The following is an 18,486-nucleotide window of genomic DNA, read 5'->3' on the forward strand; positions in this document are numbered from 1 at the left end:
CAGCTATGCTTGGCTGTTTGCCAGTATTCACGACTTCTTTACAGTTTGTAGTTAATAGGAAGAACATAATTCATTTGATCTCTTTGTTGGCCTCTGTCTAACATAGTACTTGTACACTCCTTCCCATTAAAGATCCATTATTGTCTCAGCCTTTTCCTTTTGTTATATTGTCAAGGTCCATCTACAGCAAGCAGCTACAGCAAAACTAAGGAGAGTAAATCCTGCAGTCTAACCGTCTTCATGTGCTCATGTGTTGCAAGTACATTGGTATCCACAGACAGCAAAAGTATCAAAAACTGTATTATAGCCACATGCAAAATTATGTTTCTCTCCAAACTTCAGTCTAACACAGGTGTTCTGATCCTCAGAGCTTTTCGTGTCAGAACTCTGAACCTGATCTTAAGGAAGGAAAAAGTGTCTGGGACCTGAGATCCTACTAGACATGTCTACTGCTCAAGTTTGTGGTTTTAGGGTTTTTCTGTTTGCGTGGGTTTTTTTTGTTTTGGTTTTGTTTTGGTTTTTTTTTTTTGTTTGGTTTGGGTTTTTTTATTTTATTTTGTTTTGGTTTTGTTTGTTTTGGTTTGGTTTTTTCCCCCTTTTAAGAAGGAAATCATAAGATTTTCATAAGAAAGTTTGTTTTCACTTCTTTTTTTCTTTTTCTTTTTTTTCTTGCAGGCAGCAAATTTATGCTTAATGATACCATTCTCACCTCCAGGAGCCCTGGAATAACACAGCCTGTAAAAAATGAAAAAAAAGTCTTGTTTTAAAATGTGCTATTTATTTTGATATGTGTGTTATAATTTATGAGCTTACATACGTATGTATGTATACATTTGGTTTCAAATTTAAAGAACATCAGAAGTTCAATGTCTTAGCAGAGATTTGTGGACATAATAGAGTGAAATTTGAGAGGTGGATGTATTTGTCAGCATTTTAGTTGCACTTGTCATCAGAATTAGTACAGAAGCTACATTTATTTTGGACACAGACATATGATTTTAATCTCAAAACTCTGAGCTTAAAAGAATTTTGGAGTTTCATTTCTTTTTAGAACAATGAATATCATACCTGATATGAAAACCAATATTGAAGCAAGGAAATACAAGATTACTCTATTGTAAAATATTGTCTCGAATGATTATTTAACAAATTTGACACCAGTAAGGGATATTAAGCATTTCCAATACAGGGAAACAGGATTCTGATTTTATACAATTTTCATGAATGTTTTTGGTTTTTACTTTCTTTTTTTCCTTTTTTTTTCTTTTTTTTTTTTTTTCTTTTTCTAGAGCTGAGTTTGTTATAATCAAAGAGTTAGTGGTACAAAAAAATCCACAGCAATGGATTTTTTCAGACGTGCTTAACTATCAACATTATAAAATGACTGCACCACTTTGCTTTTCATGTTATACATAGGTCAGATTAACACTTTTCCTAACACATAAGACTATTGATCTTACAATATTTTGTAAGAATAGCATCTTTAAACTGATTAACAGACTAACAAGTGACAGACTGCAGTGTCTAGTGTCTTTGGTAGAAGCAGATCTCAAATTGATTGCAGTGGGAGTCACAAGTGGGATATTTGTAATCTTTTGCAATACAGCTCTGTAAAAACTTTCCAAATAAATGCACGTACATACTTGCCTAGCTCATGATCCACTTGGTAGGGTTTAAATGAGAGAGCTTATTTCAGATTCGTAAGACTTGGTGATATCTTTTATGCGGGTTTCCCAGTGTTTCCAGTGCTGTTTTTACGTGTGAAACTGGTTACTTTAAACATATTGGAAGCTGTCAAAATAGGTAGGTTGATCAGAAATCAAGCACAGATATCCACAGAATGACAGCAGAAGCTTTTAGTCAAGTAGGGGTTGCACTACTGCTCTGAAAACAGCAGTATATATATTAATTTTTGCTTGGTTCTTGTAAACCATTATTCAACCCATTAGGTAGCTGAGTCCAAGCCTCTGTTACTCCAACCTTGCTAAATGTTCCTCTATTCAACATGGGAAACAACATGTTCAGTGGGAGATTTAGCTAGCCAAAAGCCTAAATTTTCTTGAAGAACCATTTTACTGACAATTTTAAAGGAACTGACTTTGTTTTTCTTACCATTGATACAGTTGTTGAGCTCAGTTATGCACTGAGTTCTGATTACTGTTGATTGCAATGGATTTAAGAACTGCAAAAGTATTCACTTCTGTTAAACCAACAGAGTGTACCAGTAAGCAATTTGATTTGTAGAAAAAATGATTTTGTCACAGAAAATAATCCATGACAGTAAGAAAGTCTACGTCAGAGAAATTCAGATTTACTCTGTTTGGTGTTTCCCTGATGAAGCTGAAGTTATCTCCTCAGCTTTACTCAATATAGACAGTGAAGTAGAAAGCATATAATTGACTGATGACAGATGGAATTCAAGAGTCTGTCTACAGCTGTTGGTGGGGTTTTTTTGTTTGTTTTGTTTTGTTTGGGGTTTGTTGGTTTGTTGGTTTTTTTTTACTGATACACTATTTGACATAGTTCAGACTGAAAATTCACATTCCTGAAGTGAAGTTTGGGAAACTGTTTTCAAGTGCAAGGACTTTGGGGAAGTAGGCATTACCATCTTCTATAAACTCTCTCAAGTTAACAGCCAAAATGAGAAAATTTTCTTGCGGTTTGGTTTTTTTTTTCAGTCAAACCCGAAATTTAAATAATCATCTTTTCCCAGAAATGACAAGGATGTTTTGTCATCCAGTATGACAAGAATGACTTGAAAAAGAACAGAATGGCAGAACCTTAAAAGTCAGAAACTCTCACCATCCCAGTAGGTTCTCCCTGAGGGCATTCAAATATGAATTAGAAAATAAAAGACAGAAATGTGTCTGCTATTGATGATTGACTGTGTTTATTGTAGCTATATTAAGTTTGACACACTGTGGTAGTAGGTGCAAATATATATTGTATGAAGTCTTGAAACGATGATGTGGCCAGATTTGGGAACAACACTTCAGGACAAGGAGTGGAGGGTCTTTGGCAACACAAGAAGCAGGTTAATAAATGACCTATGAAGCAGGATTGGTAGAGTAACCTTTCTGGTGAAAAACAGGAAGTGTGAAAGAAAGAGGCAGGAATGCTGACAAGAACAACATTCTCCACATTTACAATGTTCATTTGATTTACTAGCCCACTATTTTAATATGTATTTGGTACGTTCACTATGCCTTTTCATAACTGCTGCAGCAGATAGAATGAAAAGTGATAATATTAGTGTGTAATAAAAGACATTTGGGTTTCAAAGACATTTCTAATGGGATAGTGAGGCAATTTATTTCAGAAACTGAGTAATTTCTCACTCTGGAAGACATTAATGCAAGGTTAAGCAAATATTGTTCAATTTACTTACATGTATTTGTGGTATGGGGTAGGGATGAAAAGGATGACCTCTTCAGAGCTCTTCTAGTGCCATTTCTATGGTATTTCATATTATATTCCTGCTTATAATTTTCCTTGCTAGCAAAAGCACTGGAAGGTGAATTAATTTAGAATAAACATACATTCATTCTCACAGAGAACATGTTCATGTGGTGTAAGGCTTTAAGATCTCTAAGATTTTAATTTTCTGAATATCAGTGTTGCATTTGAAAGTGTAGAAATCTTATCTGTGGATGTAATTAAAATTCAACAGAAATCCATAAATGGCCCAGAATCATTAGTATTTCTTGACAGTAAGATCATAAATCATTTGTGAAACTTTACTGGAAACCAGAGAAAATGGTTTTTCTCTTTAACACAGGCTAGGACATGACCTTCAGTGTTTCTGTCTATAAGAAGTTAGAGTAGTCACTTGTAAGAATTTTAAAGTTAATATTATTTGAGTGTTCTCAAGAATGTGACAAACTGTCCCTATTTCTCAAACCTTTGTACAGTAGGTACAGTGTTAGTTGTGCTATTTGACCTCAGGGATAATCACAGGGAGGTTGTGGCTCATGACAAATCTTTCTTTGACAAGAAACCACAATGCTGCTTTACTCTATGGAATCTCAAGTTGTTTCACATTTTTTCTAAATAGTCAGGCTTGCATCTTTTCTCCTTCCATTAGCTTTTGCCACTTGACATGCTGATAAGGCTTAGTTTAAAATGCATTTCAGCGGAGGCAGGGGACATTGTGTTGTGTGACACCAGGAACAGCAACAAGAGCTTCAGAACAAAAAGCATATATTTAACAGCTGAGGAGCCAGCTTCAAGGTGTGAGGTTGTCAAGTGCCCAATCACCTACAGTATGTGTGACACATCAAGTCATCCTACAGACAACTAATTTGGAGAATAGAAAAAGGATGAGCATTATAGAAAGGAGTCAAGGTGCCTGTGGCAGGTGGGTGATTGAACCACTGGGTATTTCTAGCTGGAATCTGAATTCCAAAAACACAGAGATGCTTCTGTAGTGTGTTGGAGGTCCCTTAGCAACGTGATTCAGAGGTGTTCAGCATATTTTGACTGAATATTTTAAATCCGCTAATGTAAAATTGAAGTCTGGAATTTTTTTGAAGTCCCCTAGCAATTAATTTATTATGCTATCTTTACTCTGAATTGATCAAGTTAAGTTGGTGTGCCAAATGCATTTTTTCTCAGGAGCACATTCTCTGGTGCCGTGCAATGATTTCTGCATTAGCACTCTTGTCTTGTCACAGCAGCAATTCAGCAAGCTGGCCCTATATGCCTTTTTATTCAGATACTTTTTCACATTTCCCCTCTCTGCTGTGCCTAATATGTAAACATGAGGGACGAAAGATTGGTCAGTGTTTCCATAATGGTATGGACCCCAGAGGACTCATACATATTCACTTATTATTAAATAGTTCATATGCCTTTAACCCATCACCAAATGAGTCAAGATTTGCATTTTGCTTGCTATTCAAGTTTTCAAACTCATGAGCTCCCTGCCTAATGAGAATAATATTTATCCAGGTTAATTGATAAAATCTCCTCAACATAAAGTGCTCTAGGAAACAATTTCAGAACACTTACATGTTATATTAACATCTAATTATTTTATTCAACAACCCCAGAGGAAGTGGGGATGTAGGATGAATGAAATGTGTTTTCTATTTCATTTTCTCTAGAAAAGCTCATCTACTTCTCTTCTAACATATCTGTATGTTGTCTTTTGCTTAAGACCTAAACATCCTTAAGGATCTGAGCATAAAGCTATTTCAGTCTTAACCAAAAAAATAAGAATTCAAGCAAAACAGTTGCTAGATTTTGAATAGTGAATAGTTTTGAATTGATTGCTGTATTCTACTGTGAGTTTGAACAAAAAAAATTAAAAAATAGCAGAAAAAAATCAAGAGAACTGCCATAAATTCACAGGCAAGATGTAAACAGAAATAAAGCCAAATTTCTTAAATAAATGATTCATTACAATCCAGTACTCCAAGCTTTTTTCCCCACCTTTGGAGTTACTCTTTTTTTTTTTTTTGCCTAAGGACAGCTTTCTATGAATTTACATCATGATAAATGTGTCCTTTAAGCAGAGAAGCAGAGATAAAACAGAGAGTTGAAATTTGTTATGGAATGTCACACACTGTAAAAATTCTAGTATTTCAGGTTCGTTGTGTTTTGCACTGTTGCTTTCTGTTATCCATAAAACGTTTACATTGGTGACTTTTTTCCCCCCTATTAACACGTTTTAAGCTGAATAATTTCAAATGATCTCATTGTTCATTTTATTGGCAGCAGACTGAAAGCAAATCTTTGTATTTTACTGCTCAGGTGGGTAAAGGAAGTCTAGTTGATGTTATCGTAAATGGGAATAAATCTAAATGTTCTCCCCCACTACTGAATTGAATGAATTTAAGGTAGAGTAGGCTGCTTGTCAACAGGAAGTTATGATGAAAACTAATTAAAACAAGTCCTAGGTTGAATGGGAATGCAATATTGTCTTTTCAAGCTGTGGACAAATCTCTGTGAAATTTAGGGGAATATGTTTGTCGAAGATGTTAGTTTATGTAATGTAATAAAACTTACTAAACTGCTGAGGTTAAATAAACATAAATCTGTCTTTAAAGCAGGTATTTTAAGTGATTAATCCTCAAACAACAAACATTTTAATTCTGCTCTTTCAGCAAAAAAATTCTGTTTTGTTTTTTCTAGTTTTTGTTAATAGATGAGGAAGGGGCTTTCTATTTGGTTCTTACTCGTCTTCCTGTTCTAACATAATTCCCTTTTGTAGCCTCTTCCATTTCATAAATTCCTTCCTTATGTTCCAACTCTAAAGAAAAGAAAAAACTGACTTGCCACTTTTCTCTGACAAACACTAACAGCTGGAAAAAAAAATCTGACTCATTCTTATCTATTATGTATGCCTAATATTCACTAATATTTTTATATATAAATGTATTTTGCTAAGGTTGCCTTTTTGCTCCCAGCCATTCGCTTTCCTGACATTTTAATGTCAGCCAAATGCTGCTGCTAGGTATGAGGATAAAAACTCCTCAGGAGAAGGTTGCTGTTTTGATGGGAGATTACCAGAAAAACCCAGCTGTTCTAAGCACTGGTTTTGATATCTTTATTAGTTGTATACAATGTGTCAACAACGAGCGCATGGGAATGATTTTAATGTGAATGGAATTCTAATTACAACAGGGATTAACTGACCTACATGTCCCTTCCTGTTGAAGTTCAATATTTAGACACCACATTGCTACATTCAGAATTTCCTTTTTAAGTCCTGCTTTATGCTCTGATGACCAAAGCCTTCCAAGGCTTCCATCCAGGCATCAATAGAACCACCCAACCCTGACAGTACAGAGCTTCTCACAGTGTGGTTAGCACAGAAATGCCTTAGGACAGCTGTAGCAGATCTTGACTTTGGAGGAGTTTCTCAGAACACAGTGGCTCTACCTCTGCTCTCTTTTTCTGTGTAGCTGAAAATGGACCATCAAACTTGGATTTTTCAGTGTTTTCCCAAGATCTCTTGGTGTGAAATGTAAGTCCTCCTTAAGCAGGAGATTTTAATAGTCCACGAAGAATTTTGCATTACTTTGTATTTCAGTTCTCGTTCATTGCAAGTTTGTTTGTGCTGCCCAAAAATTCGAGTGTTAAAAATTGTCCTAAGTTAATCGAAACGTTTCTAAGTACTTTGCTTCTAAACCAGGTTACTTTCTGTTTCTTCTGCTGTTTCCTAATTTTTTTATTAGGAGAGAAAATGAGTATTCATATTCTGCTCACCTTCTTTATTCTAATAATTATTATCATATCTATGTATCTCTTTAATCCTATATTTTCCTAGACTATTAAACTATCTTTCATATATGTGCCCTTTGATACCCTTTCCTGTCCTTCTTAATTTTCTTTAAATCATGTCCTTCACTAGTCTATAATTTTTATTCTTTTTCCTTCAACTTTTAATTCTCTGTTCCTGTGTAATACCATGTGCTTACTCTCTGTGAAATAATCAGAAAAGTTGACAGACGAAGGTGTCTGGCTTCCAAGATTCTTTATTAGTTGCTTCTGCTGCTTCTATTTCCCTGTCTCCTTAACAGTTCCATCTGTCATGAAAGTCCAGCTCTTTTCAAAGTTTTTTCTTTCCAGCCCTTTTGCAGTAGATGTTTTTTTGGACCTCAAAACCACTCATAACAATTGAAACTGGGCAAGCATCTTACTACTGATTACATTCTTTAAATTGACTAGGTATGTTAAGAACAAAATGAGAAATCAATGAAGAGCTGTAGTGTTTTGCTGTAAGTTTTCAATGAATAATTCTAATGAGAGATTTTGTACACTGAATGTCATTCATCAGCTTTTTGCTTTATGTTTTTCTTATTTATTGGGCCTGATTTTCTTCATAAAATAAATCACTTGATATTAAATACTTACAACAAATTGTGTTTATTCTCTCCCTGCCCCTTCATTCCCTGTCTCCTGAAATTATGTGTGGGGAAAAAAGAGAAAACAAAAAGCAGAGCTTTTTTACTTTTTCCCCCAAAATATCTGGTTTAGTTTTACAAATAATTGATGCAAACTGAACTGAGAATTGATCTGGGGATGAACTTAGCCTTAGAAATCTTCTATGTTTGCAGTAAGCTTCATGAAGAATAAAGACTCTTGAAAGTTATTATTTCACTTCTAATAGCATTATGTGTAAATCTATCAAACTTGATGATCATAGGATAAATATTTAACTCCAAGGTGATAAGAAGGTTGTCTGGTCTGTTTTATGATTAGGATTCGAGCAAGTGCTACATAGTATAACAAACATCATGATTAAGAAATTTGATCCATTTTCTTTTTCTGGAAGCTCTTATCTATTTGATTTCAATGACACAGCAACCCCAGAGGTACCAGGGCTCTGGAGCCTCACAAAACTGCTGCTGTCCAGGAAGAGACACACAGAGAACGATACAGAGCTGGGAGGGGGCAGAGAGAGATTTTTATTGGAAGCTGTTAAAGTGGTTGCTATGAGACCTTCTCCAGCTAACACAGGCACAGCAGTGAGTGTGAGGCTGATAAATCACACCTCTTGCATTATACCTTTCCTTTCTGCCTTTTTTTTTTTTTTTCCCCAGCACAGCTTTTATAGTTGTTCAAGATCAGGGAAAGCACCTGCCAGTTGCTTTTTTCTTCGTTTTGCTCCCTTCTTCTGCCTCGTGCAAGATGGAGCTAGAAAACGAAATGATCAGCTCCTCCAGCAATTCTTCAGCAGGCTCCAGAGAGTACAAGGTGGTGATGCTGGGAGCAGGGGGAGTTGGCAAAAGCGGTAAGTTTCAGCAACAACATTTCTGGGGAGAAGGGGTGCATTGGGAACGTAAAGTTCCCAGGACAAGGACGCTGTTTAACGACAGGTTTCTTGCACATGGCTTGGATAAAAGACTGTAGTTTGTGTCTGGGGTGATGAGTCAGCTGGATTTGTTGCAGGCTGAAGTGTTACAGGCGTTTTAGTTCGGTGTTTGTGTAAAGCTGACCTTGGTTCTGCTGTGTCTGAGGGGAGAGCAGTCAGATTGCTGCTGTTGGTTTAACACCAAGTGGCACTTGGCGAGGTGTGATGGTCTGCTGGACAGTGTGGATGTAACTTGTTGGCCTGACAGTCCCTGTGCTCAGACAGAAATGAAACTAACTGCAAAGTCAGCTGTAGGAGGATGCCTACAGTGACTCAATTTTCCTCCCCACAATTTTTTTTTTTTTTTTCCTTTTTGTGTTGATTGTCATTGTGGTTCAGCTGCTGCGAGTCTCCTCTCCTGTTTGGACAGGTACAGAATGCCTGCCTGAGTCTCACTCCAGGTGATAAGGCAGATTTGCAGCGTATTTTAATATCACTGTCCAGAGCTGGTAAGATATACTGGTGCCTGACAATGGTATCTCTTCAGAGGAGTCATTATTTTCCCCTGACATTGTTTTCTTTTTCCCAGATATTATCACTTTTGATTTATATTCACTGAAACTAGCATTCTCTGTTCTTACAAAGACTTTGCTGAACATGCAGAGTTTGTCTAAGAAGTCAGTGTATTGAGCTGGCCACACAACAAGCTTTTGATTACATCTTATGGAAATTCAAAAGAAAAACAGAAAGAGAAAAGAAAAAACAAAAAAGCAGGATAATAGAATATATCCAGGCTAGATTCCAAGGAAATTTCAGGATAAATAAACTGTAACACTGAACTGTAATAATTGTGTAGATCAAACAAGTTTTATTTGTACTCAAACAATAAGATGAGGCATGGGTGCAAAAAAATTGAATATTGGGACTAGATGTAATTTTGTCTCTCTATCCATAATTTTGTATTCTTGTTATGTTTGGCTTCAGCTTCAGTGGCACATCTTTCAGTGAAAGCTATTTCCCCATCAGTATTGCTTAACCAAGCAAACAATTCTTGCACAGATGTTACTCTATAATCACCACATAAAATGTCGAAGAAGAAAATATTGGTTATCTCAGAGTAAGTTTTTGTAATTTCAAATTATCTTTTCCATGGTAAAACAGGTATCCAGCTGGAACTTTTAGTAAAATGTCACTTCTTTCTTTTTTTTTTCAATTTTTCTTTCTTTTTTTTTCCTTTTTTTCTTTTTTTTTTTTCTGAGTGCATCCAAAAGATGGCAGTAAGTTTTGGGGTTTTCTTCCCAAACATATCTTTGTAAGAACAATGTAATTTTGAAAACTTATTTAACAAAAGATATTACAAACCATACCAAATTCATAGTATGACTGAATCATAGCAGCCAAACTTTGTATATATATATATATTGAGGAAATTTCGGAGTTCACATTCACTATTAGATAAGAGTTTAAATCACAAATTTCGTTTATTCAATTTTCCTTATTTAGAAGACATTAGCTGTTAATTTCATGAGAATAAAGCCTTCAAATCTATGGATTGCACAAAAGAGTGATACATCTCCAAAGCTGAGAACCACACAATTAGCAATTAGAATTGTGTGTCTACATGGTCTAGAGAAATAAAGATAGGATTAAGTGGATAGTTATGACTATTCATTGGGATAAATGAAAACTTTCCATTGTTTTCACAAAAGTTAAACTTTTAGGTGAAAAAAAAAGCCGAAACAAAACAACAACTGAGGATTATTAAAAAAGGAGGTCGGTAGTCAACATTTACTGACTTTGAAATGGACATAAAATATTTCAGTGGAATCCTGAGAGAGAATCCAAGTGATAGAATTCTCATAGAGATAAGGAAAAATTCTTGGTATTCCATAAGTCATTAATTTATTCTGACTGTTACATAAACAGGATTAATTTACACTGGATTACAAGCAGAAAAAGGCCTAAGTGACTACTTTAATTCTACAAGATGAGCTCTTTACCCTAGTGACCTAGATTCATTTTGTTAAGCACATTATGAATTTAACCATAAAAATGGATCAGGGTTGAATAAAGATGAAAGACTAAAAAAAGAAAAAAAACCCAACAAAACAAACCCAAAAAATTCAGTTTCCAGTTTTGATTTTGACAAATAAGTGATATATGATTAGATGTACTGATAATATCCTGGCTTTTTTTTCCTTCTTTTTTCTCCCTCTTACTTTGCTTTTAAGTCATGATAAAAACAGTAACAGCTGGGGTTGAGTTATTGAGTGGGAAACAAGAGGAAACCTCTTTTGGATGAAAGACTTTTCCATTCCTCAATACGTTCAGTATTAAATAATTCAGTTTTTGAATGAATTTTCCATTGGAACCAAGATGCAGAAATGTTAGATTTCTTTTCACTTTAGATGTAGTTCACTTCTAGAGACCCCCTGGGAATTTTGATCTGCTGTTTCCCACTCTCTTACTGTGCCACTTCATCCTGTGTGTATGGAGGTCTTTGCATTGAAAACTGCCTGCTCCTTGTGAGGGGCTGAGGGTTGTGATTGTGTTTGTTCACAGGGAGGAATTAGGAAGAGGAGACCAGCACTGGATGTCCTTTGGCATTGGTGTTTATAGAATATTTGCTTTGGGTTGTCAGGCTTGTCTCTTCGGTTGTTTGCTCCAAGATGATGGACAGCCCAGGAGGACAGTCAGTGTCCTGTTATTTAAGCTATTCTGTTTGGTGGAAATTTCAAAGGAATTGGTAAAAAGAAGAGAAAGCTCAGCACATCCAAGTCTGATACCCATCACATCCAGAGTAATGATGTGCAAACTGCAAATGATTTAAGAATTGTTACTTAAGGGTCCTCACATTTCAAAATCAGTGCCACTATTTTGTAGGAGGAAAAAAAAAATCCACCCCAAACCCAGAGGAATACTTGTACTTAATTAAAATGTACAAAACTCCATGTAAATTTTCACAAAAGTTGATTTCTGTACTGTAATTATGGACTACAGATGCCCTAGAATAAATTGCCCTTTCTATGACTTCTGAAAACAAAACTGTTTTTGTTTTCAGAGCAACATGTTAATTTATTACTTTGCATAGATTGTGTTTGTTGTCAAGAACATCAAGTACAGTCTGATGCAATTTCAGACCAAAATTTGGTTAGAACCAGGAATTAAACTGAAATTAAACTGAAATGAAATAAAGTGAATTTTCTACTGACTCTCATTTAAGCATAGTCCATGCCAAATTTTCATATTTCCAATTATATGTAAGTTTCAATTAAAAAAGAGAATTTGACACTTGATCTTCTCAGACACCTCAGTATCGTTTAAACATACATCAAATTTCTTGACACAGGGTTTAAACCCTAAGCATCTTGGTGCTTTTGAAACCCATTTTCCTGAGAAATACCTTCAGAGATCGGTGAACAAGTTACTGTCATGGTCCCTGTCTGATGCAGCTCAGACCTCTGCGTTTATCTCTGTTTTTCAGTGTTCCAAGAAACACACACGAAAGAGCCTTTACATCCTGCGAACATCTATTGCTGGCTCATACTTAGCAAACCAATTACACTAATAACAATAATTGACTGCAGCACATTCTGCAAAACATTAGCGATGATTAACCTGGGGGTTGAACAGTGACTAACAAAATCAACAAATTGATGTACCCTGTGCCACCAAACAAAATAAAAAACCTCTGCTAATGAAAAATTGTTACTACCTAAGCATTCTTCAAGTGCTGATCAGATTGTGCCATGACCTAACTTTTTGTGTGTCTTCCTGACTGAATGAAAATGTTGTTCTGGTTTGTTTGTCTGTTCGTTTTTCCCTAATGCTAGTTAACATTGATATATTTAAGGCTGAAAACATTCTACAGTTATTCCAGGTAAATAGAATTGCATGTTTATGCATAGAATAAGTGCATCATAGACAAAAAGTTTCATGCTAACTGTCTTATGAAAGTTGTACTTCAGATGAGTAGAGGACCTAATAAATATTTGTTGCTAATTAGTTAGATTTTTATCTAGGAGAAAATTTACATTTTTCAATATTTATTTCTCAGACTGACTGCCAGTTGATTTGTTGCCACTGTAAGAAATTTGTAGGGATTTAAAGTAGTTGCCCCAAGATATTTTGCAAAATTAATATATTTTTTAGTTTTATTATACATGGGAAAACATTTAGATATGTATTTTCAGGCTTCAACCTTAGAAAGAATAAAAAAGAGGAAGCAAAGAAATCAAGAAGGTATTATCTTAGGGTTGTTGCAGGAATAGTGTAAGGGAAGGTATTTCTCAGCCTGATCTGGTTAGAGGTGGTACGCTTACCCCATTGATTTCCTTGCCTTTTTTTTTTTTTTTATGTTGCATAAAGACTGTGTTTCTACTGATGCAGGTGATTAATCCAATTAATTTCATGTTCATGTATACAGAATAAGTTCCAAAATGTGTGAAAACAATAATTTTTTTTTTTGTGATATGGGAATTTCAGCACAAGGAATTAGATTAAAACTGCAAACTTCTTTTATTTATGTGATAGACTGCCCTTTCATTTTTTTGACCAGTTTTACCTCTTATTCTGTCTAGATAAAGAAATTCTGTGCCTATTAATTTCAACTGTGTCCCCATAACAAGAGGCCCATTAAGCAGAGGTAGCCATATAGAGTGTGTACTGGAGAACTGTCCCACTCCAGCTGCTTGTTAACTCTCTGGAGATAAATTAATACATGATCAAGTCTACACTGAAAAAGATGAAGGGCACAGATAGAGATTCCAGCTGTATCAGAAGTCCTGAGCTTGAAAAGCACCATTTGGATCTGCTGGTGATGCTCTTACGCCATCACAGGGCTCAATATCACACACCACAGTTCAGGCATTGATCAAACAACCTTCTCAGTAGGTGGGTTTTTTTCGGAAGGGGTTTTGGTTTTGATTTGGTTTCTTATTTTCCCCAAGAGTGTTCTCAAAAACAGCTGTTCTTCCCTAAATGCCTGGTAAACCAACCAAGGGAAAGAGTCTGGCCTTCCATCATGTTCCAAGGCAAGGCAGTCACCAGGGTGAAGGTGTAGGATTAAGTTACTGCTCAGTATGAGTCAAGGTGAAAAAAAGTTCCCTTTCAAGTTGTTGGGTATGCTATGGATTGCAGTTAAGGCAAACCAAGTTGGGTTTTTTCCCCTCAAAATCAATATAAGTATAGTTTTTGGTGTCTTAATTTGGATTTGCTTCTCCTGTGACTCCATAAATGCCAATATTTTTTTAACTGGAGAAGAAATTGAGATGACTAATTAAGAAAGACACACATCTGCTTGCCTTTGAAAAGAATTGTTTGTCCCTTCATCATTCTCTGTCTGAAAAAAAAAAGAAAAAGGTAATTCGGATTTTTAATTCCCTAGTAATTTCAGGGAAATGATTATACTCATTCAGATTAAAAAAAAAAAAAAAAAGAAAGGACGAAAGGTGAAAGAATATCTATTTGCTGACCATTTATTTTATTGGTCTTCCTTTATTGGTAGCAGTTCTGAAAACATAAGGGTAATACTTCTTGAAAATTTTGTATCCATGGAGAAAAAATTCTGACCAAACACTGTGAGACACCAGTTATGTTTGTTGTGTCTGGGTTTCTGCAAACTGAACTGCAGTAATAGTTCTGACGAGGAATTGCAAATGTTACATGCAAATTGATGGTGGTGTACGTTGTGTTTCCTCCTTGAGAAAGAAAACAAACACATTGTAGGGAAGGCCCACTGATGCCAGAGCACCTTGGCTATGGGCAACTTCCAGTCAGTTTTGCCATTAACCAGATTAAGCACTGGAGAATTTATAAATGCAGAGTTGTGGTATATTTGTGATCTTTGTTAACAAAACTGCTCGTACATTTCAGTTACCTTCACAGAGAGGTTATTGAATTAGTTTCAAGATTGATTTTGTATAATTCCAACTTCTAAGACATTTTATCTTATCTCTTTCTTAACATCTTTTAAAAAATCCCTGTTTTTCTTACTATCCTACCTCTTAATACCTGCAGACAATTAGTTCACACCATGATCTTCTATCTCTTCAATACACTGAGTATCTGAAACTTGTAGAACTCTTTTTTCCTGAACATCTTGTTCAGAACATCTTGTATCTTTAATTTAAGTGCCCTAATATTTCTACATTTTTTTTCTGAAGTCTCCAAATTCACCTGCTATTTTATTAGTGGCTTTACTAGAAGCAAGATTGCCTGCTGGTTTCCTCTGGACAGTCATTTTTTGTTCCTCTGAGAATAATGAATTCTTTTGTCCAGCTGTAATTCACAAAGGTCACATACAGAGAAATACCTTCAGTAACCCTCAAGCTGCTTGCTCTTTCCCCAGGATAGTCAGTTACCTGTGCTATCACATCTCTGGTGATGACCTAAATCCTGCGTTTCTTTATGTGTTATCTTATTTTGGACCATTGAAGCTGAGGATTCAGATAATTCTGGACCCCTTTCCAATATTCTTCATTTATCTTTACTGCACACATTGTCCACTTAAAAGGATTAAGCACATTCCCTATTCATCACTTTTCTTGACTATGGGCAGACCCTTTTGGGCAGAATTATTTGCCTCAGGGAAATGACTTAAAGATGTTTTCATTATTTTTCCAGTTTACACAATTTAATGGCTGGAGGGGTGGAGGATCCAATTATGCGTTCCATGTTTGACAGGGGGGTTTCTGCATGTGAGATACCAATTTACTACTGAGAAAGCTGTGTGGATTTCTGGTTTCTTCAATACTAAGAGCTCTCTGATAAATAGGACAGAGTTCAAAGAAGATCAACAGAGATGATAAAAGTGGTGGCACAATATGATTTATGATGACAAATTACTATGGCTATACTCAAATAGTTCTGTCAGACAGTAATCCATGATTCTTTATTATGCAACCTGCATATGTATACAGTGATTTAATGTGAGTGGGACTGCATGCAGCTCTAATTGTGAATGGGTTGATCTACCCAGGTTCTCCCATTAAAACGTCCAGGTGATGAATACCCACTTGGATAAGGCTATCAAGCAAGAGCTGGTCACTGTCCAGGCCAGTTTGGAACAGGGAATGGAGAATTCATAATATTTGAAAGCAAAAATAATAAGAAAACAATACACGTTTTCCAAAATTTGAAGAGAAAAGGGACCAGAATTGCTTAATGCAGAGTAACAAGTGAAGTGATAAAACTGGAATTAAATCACGTATGACTAGTCATGTATGACATCTTCGGGCCTGTCTTCCTTTGGTCTACAAGAGTGTCACATAGCCCTAATGATTTGCTTAAAAGTAAGATGGAGCAGATTGTGGAATAGGCTTTAAAAGGAACAGGCTGGTGAAAGTCGTGTTAGTCTAATTGGTTTGTGGTAATTTAAGACAGAACACATTAGAGACACTGAGCATTAAAGGCACAAATATACCTGAATGGAAAAACTGTTTACAGTCTCCAAACATTCTTATAGAAGAGAAGGAACACTTTTCATCCTTAAAATTTCATGATGGGCTAAAAGTCATCAGGACTTTTGGCTGATGTGGTGTTACTAATATAGATAGCCAACAGTTTTCTTTGTGTTCAGTCTGCTAAATAGAGATCCTTAGGCAGGTCTCAAGAGTTAGCCTCTTCCAATTCAGGATACTCTATGATTCTAAGCGATTAGAACTCACAGAAAATTATGTTAATGAACCTGCTTTTCATGATGTGATTTGTTAAAAGAGTAATTTGCACTTACTGAAGATTTCAGTGAGTTGTGTTCTGCTCAGCTTTTCCCGTTCATCCTGCTGGCTATAAAGAGACAGAAAACATTCTGGGCTATTCCTCAACAACAGGAATTGAACTATCAAGGACTCTCCTAGTTTCAACCACACACAAATCTGCCATTTGAAATGCCCAGACTGAAGACTCAAACAAGGGAACAAGCACTGTTTCATGACAATGACTGGGCACTGTCAGTATCTTTGCTGTAAACAATCTGTTGAGGCAGCCACAGGAACTGTTTGCCTTCCAAGCCATCCCTGCTGCTGAGCTGTGCCATCTGCAGCATTTTTGGCACATGCTATCTGCTACAATTTGGATGAGATGAATTCCATTAGGGACAATCTTGAAAGCACAATAAAGAAAGGTGTTTTTTTTTCCCTTCTGTTTCTGCTTTCATCTCTTTTCTTTCCATACTTTCCATTTTATTTCCTTTCATTCCTCTGGTAATCCTTTTCAACTTTTAATTTCTTAATTGACTTTAATTAGCCTCCCTTTATGCCTGTAAGCCTGTCTAATTTTCTTTCTTGGGAGCTAGAAGTCTCATCACGCTCACACAACTTCATTGACAGGAATTGTATGTCACCAGACAGGGTCCCAGTTTCTGAGGGAGAAGTGTCTTGGGAAGCCACTTTGCTGCAAGATCAAGCACTAACCAGAGAACAATGGAGATACTGGCTGAAATCACTTTGTTTCAGGTTGGATGGTGAATATCAAAAAGAACAGCGTGTGCATGTGTGAATAAAAGACCATCTCAGGAGTTGCCAAGTTGGACTATCATGTATTTGGCCTCAAAAAGAGGTACATTTTTAACTCAGTTGCCTGTTATAGTCAGTGTTTTATCTTTTCATTTGGATAAAACCCAAGCACTCAACTAGTTATTTCAGGGAACCCAAAGACAGGCTCAGAAATGGTTGTAAGTTTTAAAAATAAGTTCCATAAGCTTTTGCAAAGTAAAAGCTGTAATCAGCTGAGAGACTGATACATATAGCTTTTCTTTAGCTTACACTGACTACAGTTATAAGAAGAGCTGCTGTGTAATTTCTTTCCTTAAAATCTCATTGAAGTGCTAATGTAATTTTGTAATTCTTGTGCATTTTTATATGCCCAAAATAAAGAAACCCTAGCTGAAATTCATATTTTCTGTCAGATCTTGTGATTCCTTTAGTAACTTTACTAGCCCACTACCTCCATGACAGCTTGTTGTATTATACTGAACTTTTCACTGCTGAACAGCTTCTACAGTATCTTTACAGAAAGGTCTCTTTGGCAGCTTGCAAATTGTGTACTGTTGTTTCAAATTTTTATTCAGAATGTTCAAAACCAAACCAAAGCACTGTCAAATTGTCTATCATTTCAAATAAATTGCTTCTTAAACCATGCAGAATGCCTGGCGGGCTATAATATTTCTCCTTCTCTAAAATTTGTCTGGACTTTCTTAAATGGAAATTATGTTCCTTTCTCAATTGGATTAAAAAGGAATCATTAGACGTTTCTCCACAGAAAATAATCTTACTTGGGTTGCCTGGTGACATGGTCATCTCATCACTCACCACACACACTGTGCCAGAGCTCTGCTTCGTGCAGTATCTGCCACTGGGTACAGCCAAAGAATGTGTTCTTGGGCCTCTTGAGGTCCCCTTTGTTTATAGAAACTCTTTATTTCTCTCTTTGGAGTAGAGGAGAAGAAAGAACCATCTATTGCAGTAATCGAATAGCCCCCCGGGAGCTCCAGAAACCAGGTTCCTGTGCCTTTTTTTAATTTACAACAGTTTCAAAGGTTTTCCCAATGTCTATGAAAAATGTGAATTTGCATTGGAGACTCTCACTCAGTGGGTGCTCTCTTTACTGGTCCATTCTTATAAAATTGAAAGTCAAAAGATCTATTTTTCAAATCTTTCCCAAGATACTTAAAAGTTATTAAATGCCTG

General features: G+C 35.9%; 1 protein-coding gene across 1 annotated transcript in view; it reads left to right on the top strand.

Moving 5' to 3' along the window:
* The first annotated feature begins 8,409 nt into the window (after positions 1-8,409).
* RIT2 (Ras like without CAAX 2) overlaps positions 8,410-18,486 on the top strand; it is a 174,130-nt gene continuing 164,053 nt past the window's right edge. The window contains exon 1 of the mRNA XM_017819738.1: positions 8,410-8,740. Coding sequence (XP_017675227.1) covers positions 8,638-8,740 — 103 coding nt within the window. The 5' untranslated portion in view covers positions 8,410-8,637. The remainder of the gene's footprint in view (positions 8,741-18,486) is intronic.

Source organism: Lepidothrix coronata, unplaced genomic scaffold, assembly GCF_001604755.1.
Source record: "Lepidothrix coronata isolate B3197 unplaced genomic scaffold, Lepidothrix_coronata-1.0 Scaffold77, whole genome shotgun sequence".
NCBI lineage: Eukaryota > Metazoa > Chordata > Aves > Passeriformes > Pipridae > Lepidothrix > Lepidothrix coronata.